The 16978-nt window shown below is 44.0% G+C and overlaps 1 protein-coding gene across 3 annotated transcripts in view; it reads left to right on the forward strand.

Moving 5' to 3' along the window:
• The window catches only part of sema5a (sema domain, seven thrombospondin repeats (type 1 and type 1-like), transmembrane domain (TM) and short cytoplasmic domain, (semaphorin) 5A), a 115342-nt gene that overhangs the window by 44747 nt on the left and 53617 nt on the right, over positions 1–16978 (forward strand). For all 3 annotated transcript variants that reach the window (XR_003834222.1, XR_003834223.1, XM_029457956.1), the window contains 5 exons: positions 5420–5482; positions 8370–8468; positions 12005–12218; positions 13394–13679; positions 15081–15216. Coding sequence is in view for 1 of the 3 variants with exons in the window: in XM_029457956.1 (XP_029313816.1) it covers positions 5420–5482; positions 8370–8468; positions 12005–12218; positions 13394–13679; positions 15081–15216 (798 nt within the window). In the remaining 2 variants the exon portion in view is untranslated. The remainder of the gene's footprint in view (positions 1–5419; positions 5483–8369; positions 8469–12004; positions 12219–13393; positions 13680–15080; positions 15217–16978) is intronic.

Here is a 16978-nt window from a genome sequence, read left to right on the forward strand (position 1 = left end):
TTGCTGCCCTTGGTTGAAGTATGATGAGAGTGACACTAAGGGTGGGAGCGAAACACTGCCGGTCTAACCTGCTCTATTGCACATATCGAGTTGAGACTCGTAGATCGATAGAGCCTGAGCCCAGCAACCATAATCTCCTCAGTAAATGCTCTCCTAGCTTGGAGGTAATGAAAAAAATAGAAGAAAAGCCAAGATTGAAAGGCTGTTGGGGGAGAGAGGGGACTTTTTAAAAAGGGTTAATGGCAAACCATCTGAGAACTTCTACGCTCTCATTTCCCAATTTCAAGGCCACCCAACGTTTTGTTCTTCAGTCAGTTGTGGAAGCAGAAAGGGTTCAGTCACTTAGAGGTAGAAAGGTTTATCTCCAAAGAACTGTTTTCACGACAGGAAGACACTTAAAGAATCATAAAGAGAAAATCTTCCACATAAAATGAACTTCCTGGGATGCACTCGAACTGAATTGCAATCGGTGGTTGAAGTGTGAAGAGTCGGGCCTTGAAACATGAGTCAGCGCTCCCTGTGGTCTTGATTGGAGTTAATATGAGGCTCTCTGCAGCCTGAAGAGGCCTTCCTCTCCCTGTCAACCGCTACCCTCATCTTCACTGATCTAGAAAGCACTGTCAAGAACAAAAGGTGGACACTTTTCTCCTTGCTCCACTTTCCATCTTGGTGCAGACTTAACTCTGCAGCATGCACAAGTAAGAAGACTTAAAGCTACCACAACCACAAAGTTAGCTATAAAAACAGCAGCCACCAAGCGCAATATCCTTCCTCCATCTCCGGGTGAATCCCACTTTATATCTCGCATCTGTTCCATATTGTTTTTCTTAGCGCTCGGCCCGGCTACTCCCTGCCCTCATGTGCTGCTAGCTTTGGGCAGCAGAATCAACGCTGGCACTACCATTATCCAGCGTCCATGGCTCACTGCAGAGAGAGACAAACACTGTTGAATTGGCTCTTTTGCATTTGCATTGTGTTCAATTTCCTATTGTGCTGCCAGGGCTGATGAATGGCCAAACCAGCTCGATGTAGCACTCAGCCTTGTGTTAATGTCTGCCTGTGAGCTCCCCAAATAATGTCCTTTGATGTGGTTGAATGCGGAGATCCCCCCCCACCAGTTTTTAACTCCATCTTTAGTCCCGCACACCTGCTGTAATAACAGGCACACTTTCATGCTGCTACAGAAAACCCAACTTGTCTAAATTGCAGGCACATTAAGAGCTCATTGAATTCACAATATCCTAAAGAAAGGTGCGAATGTAAAAAGACATTAAAAGGAAAAAAAGAATCCGATATTAGCGTGCTGTTTCCACGCTAAATCGAAAACAGGATGTAGACACTGAGGCTGAGTTACAGCAGTAACTCTGTGGCACAGCATTAGTCAATAAGCACCGGGATGAGGAGGATCATTGGCATTGTTCACCATTCGATACAGCACCAGAGGAGGAGAGCAGTAGTGATATTCACTCCAGCCTCTCTCTAATGGAAACACCGTAACAGCTCCCCTTGGCCACAGTCGCTTTCGCGGTGTTTAGATGTATATTGTGCCTCCATTTCTCTTCACTTCCCCCCATATTGTCTCGTCGTTAAGAAGGAAAGGGCACTCCACAGAAAACAAAAGGCTCTCTGCAGTCACACATGTTGTATTTCATGGACCCGGCTCTCGCAATTACACTTCTTCAGACAGACAATTAGCCCTGCTAATCAGTAGCTTACAGATGCCGGCATACATAGCTCTGGAAGCATTGCTAATTCAATTACTAAAACTCACTAACTCGCCCATTTACATGCATAGAGTGAAACACATCAGTGGGACTGAAGATACAAATACCAGCACCATGTTTAATCAAGTTGTAAGAGGCGGAGCAGGGGGTCGTACGGCTCTGACTTATCTTCTCATGGCTTTATGAGGATACGTGTAGTGACTCACACTCGCTGAGACATGACATCAGAACCAATTTCAAGTGTGAATCTTTCAGCAGTTTACATCAGCAGACATCAGTCTGAATAGTAAATATTGTACCAACACATCAAAAGGCAATATCAGCTATTCATAAAACAAGATTAGATTTCCCGACAGGATTTGTCCTGCTCTCACTCTCAACCCGCCCGTCCCATTGTAAGTAGACGCACAGCCAGTCGTTTCATACAGCTGGACAGCTGTCAGCAGCGAGTGTGTTCTCCGGACCCTCTTTATGCTAAATTTATTCAGTATCATGTCTGGAAACTGTGCTGTTTTGGAATTCAGCTCCTTGCTCCCTCCTCCGTCTCACTGACTACTTCAATCTGCCCACACTGTCTCTCTTGTTCTGCCTGTTCTGTGTGTTGATTTTTCTTTCTGTTTGTCCTTTATTTTCCTCTTTCTGTCCTTTCCTCTGTCTCTGTGTGTCTCCCTCCCTGCCCACTCTCTCCCTTGGTATCTGTCCTGAACCCACATCGTGGTGACAATAGCCCCACAGTGTGAGGGACAGTGAAGAGGGTGCACACCCGGAACATAACATCCCAGGAATTTCTTTCTTTTGCTTTCCTGAAGCAACAAATGACTGCTACCGACTGTGCCAGACTCCCTCCGCCTTTCAGAGAGTTTCTGCATCTTAATTACACTTTATTTGTTTTATTTTGTACTCTAGCTTTCACTTGTGTACCTAAGAAAGACTCACCGAGTAATTGCTGAGATATGGGAGGGCAGCATTGTTGCTGACAATAAGTCCAACTGCTGTGAGAAATGGAAGCAATCAGACAATCATGCAGGTTTTAAATCAACTCCACGGTTATCTAAAGCGAACGGAATTATTATCCAAACTGTTGTAATCATCCAGTAGTTTACAAAGGATGTATCAAGAATACTACTTTCCAAGATGGCGCCCTTCATGTCTATGAAAGCAGAATACGTTTTCAGTTTGGTGTAACTTCAGTTAAGTTTAACTTTGGCCTGCTGTACTTAGTCGTTCCTGAACGATGAGGGATCACTTCGCTCACTTTCAGTTTTACCTCCAAATGAAGTGTAGATAATCTGGATAAACCTTTGGCCCGTTTTCAGTCTGATAAACCGTAGGACTTGTTCCAAATTATTTCAAATGTGCACACTTTGGTGAGAACAATCTTATCCAATGACAATGATGAAAATAAAGAGTTGTAATAAACCATAATAATACTTTACCAGCTGTATATAGCTTCCTTTCCCACAATATACGGCGGTTGCTTTTCTCTAGAGATGATTACAGTGCCATGATGGATTTTTATTTGCCATGCTCAGCTCACTAAATTGAATCCGGATCTTCTCTTATTCTCTCATCTTCTTTGTTTTCCCTCTAAGTCTCTATTTCGGGTTCTTCTTGGTGACAAAGGTGCAGAAAAAGCAGTAAAGCACCCGCTGATAAAGCCAAGAATTATTATTTAGCGTGCATTCCAGACATACTTCGGTTGAAGACACATTCATCTTAGGAGCACAGTGACTGAACAAAAGCATGTTAATGAGCTTTTAATGTTTCCTAATGACCGGCACTGTTCTTTACTCTGGACCATTTGAGGCAGGGCAGTCAGGGTGGTGTTAGTGTTCAATGATGCCGGCATATTCCCCACTTACAGGCTTTACCAACATCGCCCTTTCCAGCAGTCGCAAACTTGATGTCTTAAAGATGTAATGAGAATAAATATCACTCTGAAAACCTGCTTTGAATACTTTCGATGATGACAAATCACATAATCGCCCCGTAATGATAAAAGCAACCGTTTTGCTCCGATTAATTTGATCTGAAGTTGTAATTTTGCATAATATGATGATTGATTTTCTCCCTGAATGTGAGTGAGTAAGGTTTCGGGCCATTAACAGGTTTTCTCCCCTCTTTCCCCTGCGATTAGCGAAAGCACTTTTCAGCGCCTACACTGAATTCAGCTGGGACGCTGTGGTGCTGTGGTGCTGTGTGTGCAGGCTGTGCTGCTTGTGCTGATGTGTGTGGTTTGTGTCTGTGGTGGCTGCTCGGCCCCAAAATAGCCCGCTTTGGCCTGGAATGTGAAGTGACACACACACACACACACACACACACACACACACACACACACACACACACACACACACACAGAAGCCAGCTCACATTAATACTCCATATCTTATCCTCCCGGAATGGTAGCCCACACCCTGATCTCTCTCTTCGCTAAGCTTCCTCCTTTTACTGCCTGTGTGTGTGTTTCTGTGTGAGTGTGTACATACGGGTGTTTCTACGCCTCCTAAAGGCCAGTGATGTGGAAAGCTAAGGCCTTGTTATAAAACTCAGAGGAGACTCCCAGAGGATTCTCACAAAGGAAATGAAAGAAGTTCTGCTAAGTGCTGAGGGGGGCTCAGCTTTCCCCTCTTGTCCAGCCATAAAACAGTCCAGATACAAGGTGAAATCTAATATTCTCTGTTAGCTATATTTACTATATTCCCACTGAGAGTGGATTCCTGCTCCTCTGGCCACAGGCCAGGTTATTACTGTAGGAAACTCTGTCTGTGGCCAAAAAAGGACATTTGAATACTTTTAGAGACTTTTGGTGACTCTGCGTTAAGCGTATCATTGCACCAGCCAGTTTTTCTGTGAAGTATTCGTCTCACTGCCAGTCACACGCGGCTGGTGGCGTTGACGGCTAATTCTGCCTGTCACTAGCGTGAGTGTCTTAGTGACCCGGTGCTTTCCTCAGGCCAACACTCATTTCATGAATAGAGAGCTTTCGTCAATGAGAAAGCAACCCCAGAGGTCATGGTGAAATTAAACGGTAGAAATTGGAGCACGCTGTTGCTTCACCCTCGGAGACGAGTGGAGGTTTTATCTCCTCGTTCCTCTCCCAACTGTTGTAAAATGTAAAAGGCGTCCCTCTGTTTCTTCCTCATGTAAATCACGTTGACATCCTCCCCGAGGGACTCACGTCTTTTAGATGCCTCCTTTTACCTCATACATAAATCAAATCGGGCTTTCGGCTCCGTGCACTTGTTTCCTCAGGTCTCGGCTTGGTTTGCACCTTAATTGGATTCTGTGTCTGTGTTGAGCACGTGTGATAAACATGCGTATACAGTAAGAATGTAAAGGCGGGTTGAGAGTACAGTGAATGTCAAATTCATTTACTTTGCACTTCTGTTTTAATCCATTCCTCCCACTCAAGTCAAAGAATACATCTATATATACATCTTATATGACCAGCACCCACATCAGTGCTCTCAGTCATTTCTGATGTCTTCTCTGACATTTATTTTGCCTCTGCTCTCAGTCACCACCAGACGTCCATTTGACTCTTAAAAGGTGGGAATTTTGCAACAGCTGAGAGGCAGAGTGTTTTATTAGGGTTCCCTAAGTGGTTTTTTAAAGTGATTCATGGCGACATGGTACCAAATGTTTCTGATGTTTGCTTCTTTTTGAGCCTCACATGCTTTTCTCTCTCCCCGCAGGAGGCGGAGTGGCACTGCGATGAGTTTACCAAGGGAGCCTGCTTCAGCCGTGGAAAGTCTGAGGTGAGTTTCAGTGGTCAGAAGAAGAAGAAGGTTGCACTTCATGAAACATGTTCATGGTTGCTACTCCATTATGTGACTAACAAGTTAGATCTTACACTTTACATAATGCAACTCAATAATCTCCCTTTGTTTTGTTTTGCCCTTTATGTCTGGTGAACATATGCGATGGTACCCCACGCTGCTTTGAGCTCAATGCTAACGTCAAAATCATGCTAATATAAACAACTGCTCACTAGAAGAGTTGGAGAGCGTAGACTTCTGTCGGTTCTATCAATGGTAATGAAAGAGAAAGATTATTTGTGTGCATGCCAGTGATACGGCTCCACTCCAGAATATAATTGCTTCTCTCTTGGTCACCCAAGTTTCATAAAAATCAGTATTTTTCCCGTAATCGTGCAGACAGACAGACGACAAAGAGAACTGGAAACATAACTTCAATGGCGGAGGTAACTAGAAAGAAAACCTTCTGAATACTTTTCTAAATTGCAAAGCCGCAGCCTTCAAAACAGCTGATGACTGTTCAACATGTTCCTGTGGGTTTGGTTATCTACAAAAATAAAAAATGAATGAAGGCCGTCTGCCAGCGGAGCTGAAGGCCCTCGGTGCTGCATAGCGGCGAAAGAGAAATTCACTTTTAAAGACAGAAATCACAGATTTCCCTTCGTTTTACAGGAAAAGTTGAATAAGCTCCAGAGAACACATCAAATAGCCGACTAAAATCTCAAAAATGTCAAGTTATGATGAAACTTATTAAAGCCTGAGAGCAACATCGTGAACATACACTAGAGTACATATGGGAGTCCCTGCTTTGTATGTGGGGTATATTTGTGTATATCAAAAGGATCTAAATCAACGTGTTGGCAAGTCAAAAGTTCCACCAATCAAAGCCAAACTCTTATTTATAGGCATGAAGGGAGTTCCTATTGTTCTTTGTAGTTTCTTTCTTGTGCAGAACTGTATGTTCTATGTGGTTATCTGGCAAACTCTTGTCTACCAAACAGCTGGTTTCAAGCTGAACTTGACTAGCAGGTGAACTGCCCAGCCCTGATCCCTGTGTGTGTGTGTGTGTGTGTGTGTGTGTGTGTGTGTGTGTGTGTGTGTGTGTGTGTGTGTGTGTGTGTGTGTGTGTGTGTGTGTGTGTGTGTGTGTGTGTGTGTGTGCGTGCACCGCTATATATTTATCCTCCTGTAAAAGGTGGTTAGAGACCCATAATGGGCATGCAGGGGCCGGCCAGCACAAGATAGCTGCAGTGAATTACAGAGCGAAGCTACTTCAGTCCTTGAGAGTCGCTGCTGTCTCCCAGAGTCAAATTGTTTTTCTCACTGTTCCCTTCTGAGGATCAGCTCCTGTGATGTACACGAAGAAAAGCATTAAAAGACTTCATTCTCCGGCAGTTGACAGGGCTTTCGCTGCTTTATTACCTCGCTCAGCGTGCAGCAATATACCATCGCTTAAGCTATTAAACAGATACCGTGCCTGTGCTTTGAGTGAATTTACAAGTCATTGTGTTGTTTTTTTTCCTAATGCACGCATCCACTGCTCTCTTGTGTATTTGATTTATTTCAACCGGGAGAAGAAAGCAGAGTTAAATTGACTTGACAGGACGTGATTGCTGCCTCTGTTTTGTTTTATAATGCGAGAGCACAACAGCCTCCGTATTACAGTACAGACGTGCAGCATTCGTCAGGAAGTTTTCGTAAACAAGTCAAGATGGTTAGGCTGGGCAAATATGAAATATTTTGTTATTTACCGTAGCAGCAAACTGCAGGGAAGAATTGAGTTATGCAGACCCCTCACAATCCCCCCCCCCTCCCCCCACTCCTGCACAAACACACAACGACCTGTACAGCACGGATATATAGGCATACATAACACACTTCACTACACACACACATACTTAGGCTGTGCTTAGCACCAGCAGAGGAGTTGTTTTATGAGTCAACCTTCATCGTGATGGGGGGAATAAAAGCCCTTCCCCTCCTTCTCTCCCGTGGTGCCCTCCACTCCTAAATCAGATCCTTGAGGGGGGTGGAGGGGGGTGGAGGAGGGGGCACTGGCGTCGCCTCGGGCACCTCAAGTGGCTCAGACACTTTTGGATTTACAAGGTTTAAATATCCTCGAGGGGTCCCGACCCGGTCCGGGCCCCTTTCAGACGGAGGGGACCCAATGAGTTTATTACCTTGTTGTAGCACAAAAACAAATACTGACATGAATACTGACGGCTGCGGTTTTATTGATGGAAATCCCCAGTAAGCCTGCATGAAAGCCCGACGGCGATGTTGAGAGTTCATGACGTTCAGTGGCTATCAATCATTCAATCAATCCATCACTCACCACTTCTGTCCCGCCGTGTTTGTCGCACACTTTTTATTTTTGTTTTAGGTGCTGAGTGTTTTTCTAGGAACCGAAGCCAACAACCGCCGAGGAGCATCGAGCCAAGAAAAGAGTGATAAATGTGCACTTCAGCGTAATCTAGAGAAGAGTGGTTTGAATTGATTAATGCGGCGCAGCCTGAAAAGAAACATGCTTTAATGAAGCATGTGAGAGGATACACTTTCATTTCACCTTTTGACCAGTCAACAAAGCCCAAGGCAGTTTTCTCAACCAATCCTGAGGCACTGCATTCATGTGTTCTGCACCTCCTTCAGATTGCTCTCCAGATGTGGTCCCTGCTGAATTAAGATGTGACGTGTCTCAGCCGTGTGGGCATTAGCCTTGATTTGACTCTGTCAAGCTTGGCCACGTTTTAGAGTTGCCCTCCCGCAGTTGCAGGTGTTTGTCTCATTTATTGGCATGAAGTGTAATTTTGTGTCTCTGCCTCTACTGCTGCTTGTCAATAGATAGATAATGGTGCTGCTGCTAACTGTTTGCTGATGTGTTTCCACAGGAGGAGTGCCAGAACTACATCAGGGTGCTGCTGGTGAACGGGAACCGGCTGTTCACCTGTGGAACCAACGCTTTCACCCCCATCTGCACCAACCGAACGGTACGAGCAGCGTTTCTCCTCGTGGCCTCCTGTCTCTGCCTGTTTCTAAGATACCTTTCTTTAACCAGCTTCACATGAATGCAAATGATTCTCAATGAAAGGACGGCAGCCACAGTTGCTGAGTGTTCCTCTGTAATATATGCCACCTTTGTGTGTCAGTGCTTACGGAGAGTGTATAAAAGGACACCTATTACCCCAGGAGCTCATCTTAATAAATCACTATCCTTCAGTAACGGTGATATTTCAAGCCTGTAAAGCCTGATCACTTTGCAAATATGAATTGAATTGTTATTGATCAAAGTGACAATGTCAGATGGGAAAGGCCAAGGTTGATCAACACATTCAATCACGATGTGACGGAGTCGTGATCTTCGCAGGATTTACTGTCTGCGCTCGCCTCCTCAGTCAGGGATGAAGACTAATTACAAGATGAATCTCATTAAGCTCAGTTATTTAGTTTCCTCAAACTTGTTAAATGTCGTAATCAAAATATTGCCTTAATCTCATTACTCCCGATAATATGACGTTGGCCTACAAGTAAATATCCGCGTCTCATCTTTGCCCTTCTTTGTAAGTCATTATTTAGCTTTTCATCGTCTTGTCTTCTTCTATATTTAAGCCTAGTGTGGTGCAATGTTTTCACTCTTTCATCGTTCTATATCATTCATCTTAATCCCACGTTTCAAGATAAGAGAGACTTTATTTCCACCCATCTATTTACAGTGCAGTACAGAACATAGAGGAAGTGTTGTTCCCGTGTCCCCGTGCAAAACAACAAGATGCACGAACACGTACAGAACAAGATACAAGGTTCAAACATGTGGTGCAATAATAGAAACGTGTAAATGCAAGTAAGAACAAGTGTAAAGCAGATTTATGTTCCCATGAGTTTCGTGTATGAACCATGAGTTTGTAACTTGTTCTGTTCGACAATAGCGTACGCTGCGGATCGCCATGTTTCTCTTGATAATGACAAGTGCCCACTGAAGTTAGCTAGAGACCATCATTTTAAAATGTCACACTCTTGCTTACCTTATCAAATATCTGCGTCTCCTTCGGTGGGATTCTGAGGCAGCAGGAGTTTACGATCATGACATTTGTTTTGGTCCAAAAGCACTACACTCAAAGGTCACGGACTCGTAATGACTGTTTACTGCTGTGAAAATACATATAGTTGAAATGTCATGACATTATTATGGCAGTATTTCATCAAGCGCTGTCATATTTACCCACTGAATGTCCGTTAATGTGAAACACTGGTCGGGCACAGGAATAACGCTCGGACAGATTTACGATCGGCTGTGATGGATGAACAGAGAAGCAGCAGAATACTCTTAAGTTTAATAAGTCCTGGAGGTTAGAGATTAAACAGCTGTTCATTTCTCTCACTGTTGGTGATGATGGGGATAATGAGAATAGCAGCCAGGAGGAAGTCTTTAAATAAAAACATCAAACACTATTCCTGCATTTTTAATCATAGATTCCATTTTCATCATTAATATTATTTACGCAGGAGCTCATTTCAACTTGGGAACCAAAGGGTCGCCGGTGCACTGGTACCTGTAGAGGCTTCTTGTTAACACACAACATATAACGTGTTAATTAGTGATTAGGAGTGATGGTTGGTGGATTTTGTTTCCCTTTGGACAGAGCCAGGCTAGCTGTTTCCCCTATTCCCAGTCTTTATGCTAAGCTATGCTAAGACAGGCTAATCGGCCGGTTGTAGCACTGACCAGATGTTTTAACTAATGGTAAGATGAGTTTATTGTGACACTCTCGCTGCTGGGAATTAATTTGCATGTACGGGGGAACTTCCTGTCCGATGAGAAGCTTGTGGCTTGATTTCCTGCCGTAGTTAAAGAAATTCTCTTCACAACAACAACAGCGTCTCAGTAACACCACACACACACACACATAGCACCCAACTGGCTCCAGCAGCACTCTGTCAAAGCTGTTAATTGTCTCTTTCCAAAATGTCTCTATTAGAGGCATTCAAAGTCACTTCAGTGTCCTTCTCACACAGCTGCTGGGAGCAATATAGAGACGACTTTCTCTCCACTTCCTCAAAATGCAACGGATGCACTGCAGTCTATCTATTTATCACTCCTCCTCTTGTTTGTCTAAATGGTCCAATTGACCTAAAAGCGGCTACTCCGTCCTACAGAAGGAGTCCCGTCAATACGAGGCTTTCATCTGGGGCCGGCAGAGACACAGGGCGGCTCTGTTGTGTTGTGGTTTGGATGGAGCAGAGGTGGCACGAGTTAACGGAACCTTTGATCCAAATCGACCGGCTCCAGGAAATTGGCTGAAGAAGTGGCCCGTTACCCCCAACACATGCGTCGGGTGGAAGTCTCGCCTCCTCAGTGGAAGAGCTGTCCGCAGATTATTCAGTCAAAACGTGTGAGGAGAGAATATGTCACTGGAGATCCGCTGCCACCACACAGTCAAATATGTGGAGCCCTGAGTGATAGAAAACTAATTGCAAATAGAATAACTTCGAATGAACTTGTACAGAAGCACAAACCATGAGCTAATCCTCATATACACTGTTTACTTTTGCACCATAAAATATAATTACATCTTGGATTTAAAAAATGCATTACTTCCTTTTTGGTATTCAAGGCTGAGTCACTGAGCTATGACCTTTTTTTGGGGGGGTTGTTCTCATCTTTTCATTTTTTATCGAGGAACCAGCGCAGTGTGTCAGGGCTAAGCCAGGGTCATGCTGTAAAGTATTTTTAAAAAGCGGGGACTTTGGATTTGGCCTCATATTCAAAGGCAGAATCCGAGGGAAAAGTGCATCAAGCCTCTTTTTACTGAGTGGCTTCTCATAGATGTGGTTTAATAATGTTAAAAGCAGCTGGTTGTCTTGTAGAGACATCAGCCACCAAACCAACAAAACACTGCAACCAAGAGCAACTCCATTTAAGAAGCCTGTTTCAGTAATTGCACTGCTTCCTTGACAGGCGGCTTCCTAACGTCGGCTGCTCTGTTTGTGTGTTTTATGCTGCTAATGATTCTAAATGCGTTCTCTGATTATGTTTGGTGCTCCTGAAGGTTTTGCTCATATATATCGTGGTGTGTGTTTCGCAGTAGATGTAAACCAAACAAAACATAATGAGATGGAGTCTTTTTTAGTCCGTCTGCATCATTTGCATATTGGTAGAAACAAACAAAACATTACCAGACCTCTCCGGTTTGCATTTTAATGTTGCCCTTTGATACTCTGTCCTATATTTGTATGCCGCTTTTTTACAATGAGGATCTATTATTTAGAAATAAGGAGAAAATACATCTTGTTTGTGTTTCCTAACTCCAGGGATATTCATGTTGCAAACAATGAAATTCATTTTCCTTTAGTAATGTTTTGGCAACGCTTGCGTCCTGTCAATGCCTATTTTCTTTGCTGTCTATCTTTGAATGGCGTGTCGCTAAACTTGGCCTCGTTAGGCGATGGTCCTCTACATTCAGGCGTGTGTCATCGAGCCATTAATCTTCCACTTTCGCCCTCATCCTGTTCTTTTTCTGCGTTGCAGTTGACAAATTTGACAGAGATCCACGATCAGATCAGCGGGATGGCTCGGTGTCCTTACAACCCCCTCCACAACTCCACCGCCCTCATCACCTCCAGCGGGGAGCTTTACGCTGCCACGGCCATGGACTTCTCTGGGCGGGACCCCGCCATCTACCGCAGCCTGGGCGGCCTGCCACCGCTGCGCACTGCCCAGTACAACTCCAAGTGGCTGAACGGTACGGGGCTGCCCAAGTTTGGGGTCCATATACAGATAAAGGTGTTACTGCTTGTGTAAAAATCCTTTCGTAAAAATGGCCTTTTTAAAGTACATCGAAAGAAAATAGTCTTTTTGGTTTGCACCGTCAGAGATATTGAACATCTGCACTGCAGCTTGGGGAGATTCAGTGTTTTGCTCAATACTTAATCCTGGCAGATGCTTATCTAACATGGGAGCATCACCACTGTGAGCAGATCCTCTCTTTATAATTGTTCCTTTGCATCAGTAAAAACAATTATTTCTAAAGTTACTAAGCAACTAGAAAAATCTTTATACGTGTCTCGCCCTTTCTTTGAGGAGCATGAAATTGTGAAACCGTCAGAAATCGATGTCTCTGAAACGTTCAGATGCACTTCAAGCACAAACCTCCTCGGTGCAGGTTGGAGAACTTCAGACAGCTCAGGGTGTCCGGCCGATGGAGCAGCAGTTCAATCACTATCTTGTCAGCAAGTGACTTTTATCTGATTCACATTTAAGCTAAATTGAAAAAATAAATTAAAAGCCACCACATGCATTGCTTTGCAGCAACCTTCTGGGAAAAGGTTTAATAACTAATTTTATGGCGAATTGATTTTTTCCCCTCTGTCTCCCCCTGTACTGCCCTCCAAAGGTGCAGAGCAGAGGAGGATTGAAATGAGGAGGGGCAGGGGGGGGGCACTTTCATTTAAAGGAGAATTAAATCACTGTCAGCGAGAATAAAGTGTGCGGTTTACATCCAATAATGTCATACATAAAGATGGAAGCCTCAGCTGTGACAGTGTCGTGGAGGTCGCGTGTTTCAGGTTGGGTGAGAGCTATTACGCTACACCTGTTTTGGTCGTTTCTCATCCTAACCTTTAGGTTTGGGGAGTGAAAAATGAGTTTTCTTATTACAGCACAAAGCCATTAGTAACATGGCCTGTAGTTATTAATCCTGATCACCTGCTGGTGTGTGGGCCTCACGCTCACACACACTGCGAGTCAATCAGTCATAAGACAAACCCATTCTCTCTCCCTCTCCCTCTTACTCCCACAGCCTTAAATATTGTTCTTTCGGTATTTCTTCTTCCTCTCTCTGCACTTCATCTTTCTCTTAGCTCTCTTCACTGTCTCCCACTCATTTTGCTTTTGTTCCTGCCACCTCTCCTTCAACAGAACCAAACTTTGTCTCCTCCTACGATATCGGCAACTTCACCTACTTCTTCTTTCGGGAAAACGCAGTGGAGCACGACTGTGGCCGGACGGTGTTTTCCCGCGCGGGGCGTGTCTGTAAGAACGACATCGGCGGCCGGTTCCTCCTGGAGGACACGTGGACTACCTTCATGAAGGCCAGGCTCAACTGCTCCCGACCGGGAGAGATCCCCTTTAACTACAACGAGCTGCAGGGAACGTTTTACCTGCCGGAGCTGGAGCTACTTTATGGCATTTTCACCACCAACGTGTGAGTAACTTGAGATTTTACAAAAAGTAATATAACCACAAATATCTTACTCTCTTAATACTGACTCACTTAAGAACTGACAAAATGTCTGACATTGTTCAAATCACATCCATGATTGACCGTTAATTAAAAACCCAGAACCCAAATAGCATAAAATGTGTAAATAATCAGATCAAGCCGTTAGATTAAAGTTTTGAGAAGTCATATGAAGTTCCACAAGCACCTCAGTCTGTGTCCTTTGCAGTGTGAAGGATGAAGTGAGATCACAGTGATATCAGATGGAACTTCTTTCATTCTCTGTTGTTTTTTAACGCACCCACAGAATAGCTTCATGCATAATTCACAATGTTTGTGTCATCACAGTGTCAGTTGTGTAAACAAACACACTTCGACTGCATTAACTAGGCATGCGACCTTTTTGTAGCACACTGAGCACATCAAACTGAGTGATATATGACGGCAATGTTAACACGGACAAGTGCATCTTAATTTGAATCCTAGAAACACTCGAACCAGCAGACATGATCCATGCCCCCCCCCCCACACACACACGCACACACGCACACACACACACACACACGCGCACACACACACACACACACACACACACACACACACACACCCTTCAGTATCGGACAATTAAATCCCATGAAAAAAGCGCATCATCACTTATTAATGTCAAAATCATGCACAAGGGGGATGAAATGCATCCATGGATGAAAAGCATTATTTTCTATTTTCATAAACACCTCTTAAAAAAAATATTTAAACTTTCTTATACACACACACACACACACACACACACACACACACACACACACACACACACACACACACACGCAGACCATTAATAAAAGCTGAGTAATCTATTCTTTATGGTCAGTGCCTTCACATTGCTGAAAAAGAGCTCTTTTGAAGGGTATTGGAAACATTTTCCCCTGCAGGCACAGAGTTTAATGAACAGCCGCATTGGATTATAATTCACATCGCCCAAGTCTCTCAGTTTAAGTTGAGAGTTAATACTCTCATTTTTTACTTTCTCTTCGGACGGAGGACTTGTTGAAACTGACAGCTTAAAAAGTCAAAGCTGTATTTCAGGCCTGAGATCTGTACAGTTAATCAGACGAGCCGAACAGCTTAATTGTGTCCTGTGGCTGGATTTATGATCCAATAATGACGATCACTTACGTCTGTCTGTCCCGTGCTTGATTTGTATTTTTGGCTGAGAGGAATACAAACATACTGAGGTCAGCTTTACAAATACCAACACAATCTGAACACAGTTATTTACTACTGCTACGGTGTCTTTTTCTAAACACTTTCCACTGTTTGTCCCGCGCTCATCCATCATCCCCTCCACCCTCTCATCCCTCTTTGTTGGATCTCCCTTCTCTTCTGCAGAAACAGCATTGCTGCGTCCGCGGTGTGTGCCTTCAATCTCAGTGCCATATCACAGGTTTTCAACGGGCCCTTCAAGTACCAGGAGAACTCGCGGTCAGCGTGGCTACCTTACCCCAACCCCAACCCAGACTTTCAGGTAAGAAACCGACACAGAAGAGTCCCGCTCTGTTTGTTTTTCATTTGAACACACACCACAAACACTGAAACAAGACAAAGAGGATTACATGTACAGTATTGCACAGCTTTTGTGCTGCTAAACCTGCACAAATACGACTAAAAGAGGGGCAAGTTTAAGTTCAGAGCTAATCCTTAATGCTCATGTGTTCATGCTTGAGGTGATGTAGACCCAACACGCTCCCAACAAGCCAAACAATCCGTGTGACTGGGTGCCTAAGGAAATATATGCATGTGTGTCGATCCTGATGAGCCGGCCTCAGACTCCCAGCAACTTCTTCCCTCTCGTTAATTTCCTCTCTCTTTCAATCATTGCTCTCTCTACTCATGAACACATTACGACCGCTCGTTATAAAGTCCAGTGATTTTTACAGTGGCACAATCATTCCTTTTAGGTGTTTCATAGCCTCGTTCTGCGAACTGTAGTCCCTTTCTAATAAACTGTCCTTGTTTTGCACAAGTGGCACTTTATGTTTATTCTCCGTCTTAAAACTCAAGGGGACACACCGAGCAGTGCCGCGGCACCTTATCCCGGTTTTTAGTCGCTGCTCTATACTGATGACACTGAGGGAATGTTTTATTAGCCGAAGTGGCTCTCAGTTGTAGCGGGTTTAGCAGATAGTGAGGGAGCTAATCCACACAGCTCTCTGTCAGGGATTGAATTCCCTCTGAGGTCTGGCTGCCAATCTGTGACACACGCCTCACTTCCACACATGTTTCCCATCACGGGTCCTCCATCGTGTCTCCGTCAGGCCAGCAGCTGTATTTGCGATGGCTGCTATCAAGAAGTCACACACACATTATCTATAATGACATGTGATGAAATGTGCGTGCAGAAAAAGTGCTAGCTGTGACAGTTTACTAAGAAAAAGCAAATACTCATGGATCGCCACATGCCATCATGTGTTTACATATCTACCTGTATCTACATTTACTATCAGGTCAGTGCTGAACACATCTTTGTTCTGCATGCTACAGGTACATCAGAGAGAGGTTTCTATAACATAGGTTTTTATGAGGCTGTTTTCCTCAAGGATGAACCAGGATCAGTTCTTCCTCTCCATCTCTCACTTAAGCTCAGGCACCATAGCTGCTCCTCACTGCTGGACCGATGCACACTTTATCTAGGTTCCAGTGACATCTTCATCAAGCATTTGTCAATGTTGGTGGATTAGATTTACGAGCGCAGGATTTATGGCCTGCCGGTTTTTTGTTTTTAACAGCCCTTTGTACACACACACACACACACACCTACACACATGCAACACACACCTAAGGGAGACAAGCACCTATAAAACCCACGTACATTTCTTCTGTACACAAATACGCCCCCAAAAATAGAGGATTGTTGATTGCTGCCAAATCGGGATAATTATCGCTGTGAACTCATCACTCGACACACACACACACACACACACACACACACACACACACACACACACACACACACTGGTCATTGATTGAGAGCTTAATTCCCAATCTGTCTGCAGAGAAAATCCTCCCATTTATTTGAACCACACAGATTGATCCTGCCGGGTTTCTTCAGGATATGAGTCATGTTCGTTGGACGTGAGGAGCTAATACCGTCTCTGTCTTGTATAGGTTTTCTGTCACACTGTAATTGCTTACAGTACAAATGCATTCATTGTTAAGCTGCACATAGAACAATATGTTATGGAATTTTCTGAAAATCCTTGTATTTAATGACACTGGTGGCCGTTAAG

This window comes from Cottoperca gobio, chromosome 20 (genome assembly GCF_900634415.1).
Source record: "Cottoperca gobio chromosome 20, fCotGob3.1, whole genome shotgun sequence".
In the NCBI taxonomy this organism is placed as follows: Eukaryota; Metazoa; Chordata; class Actinopteri; order Perciformes; family Bovichtidae; genus Cottoperca; species Cottoperca gobio.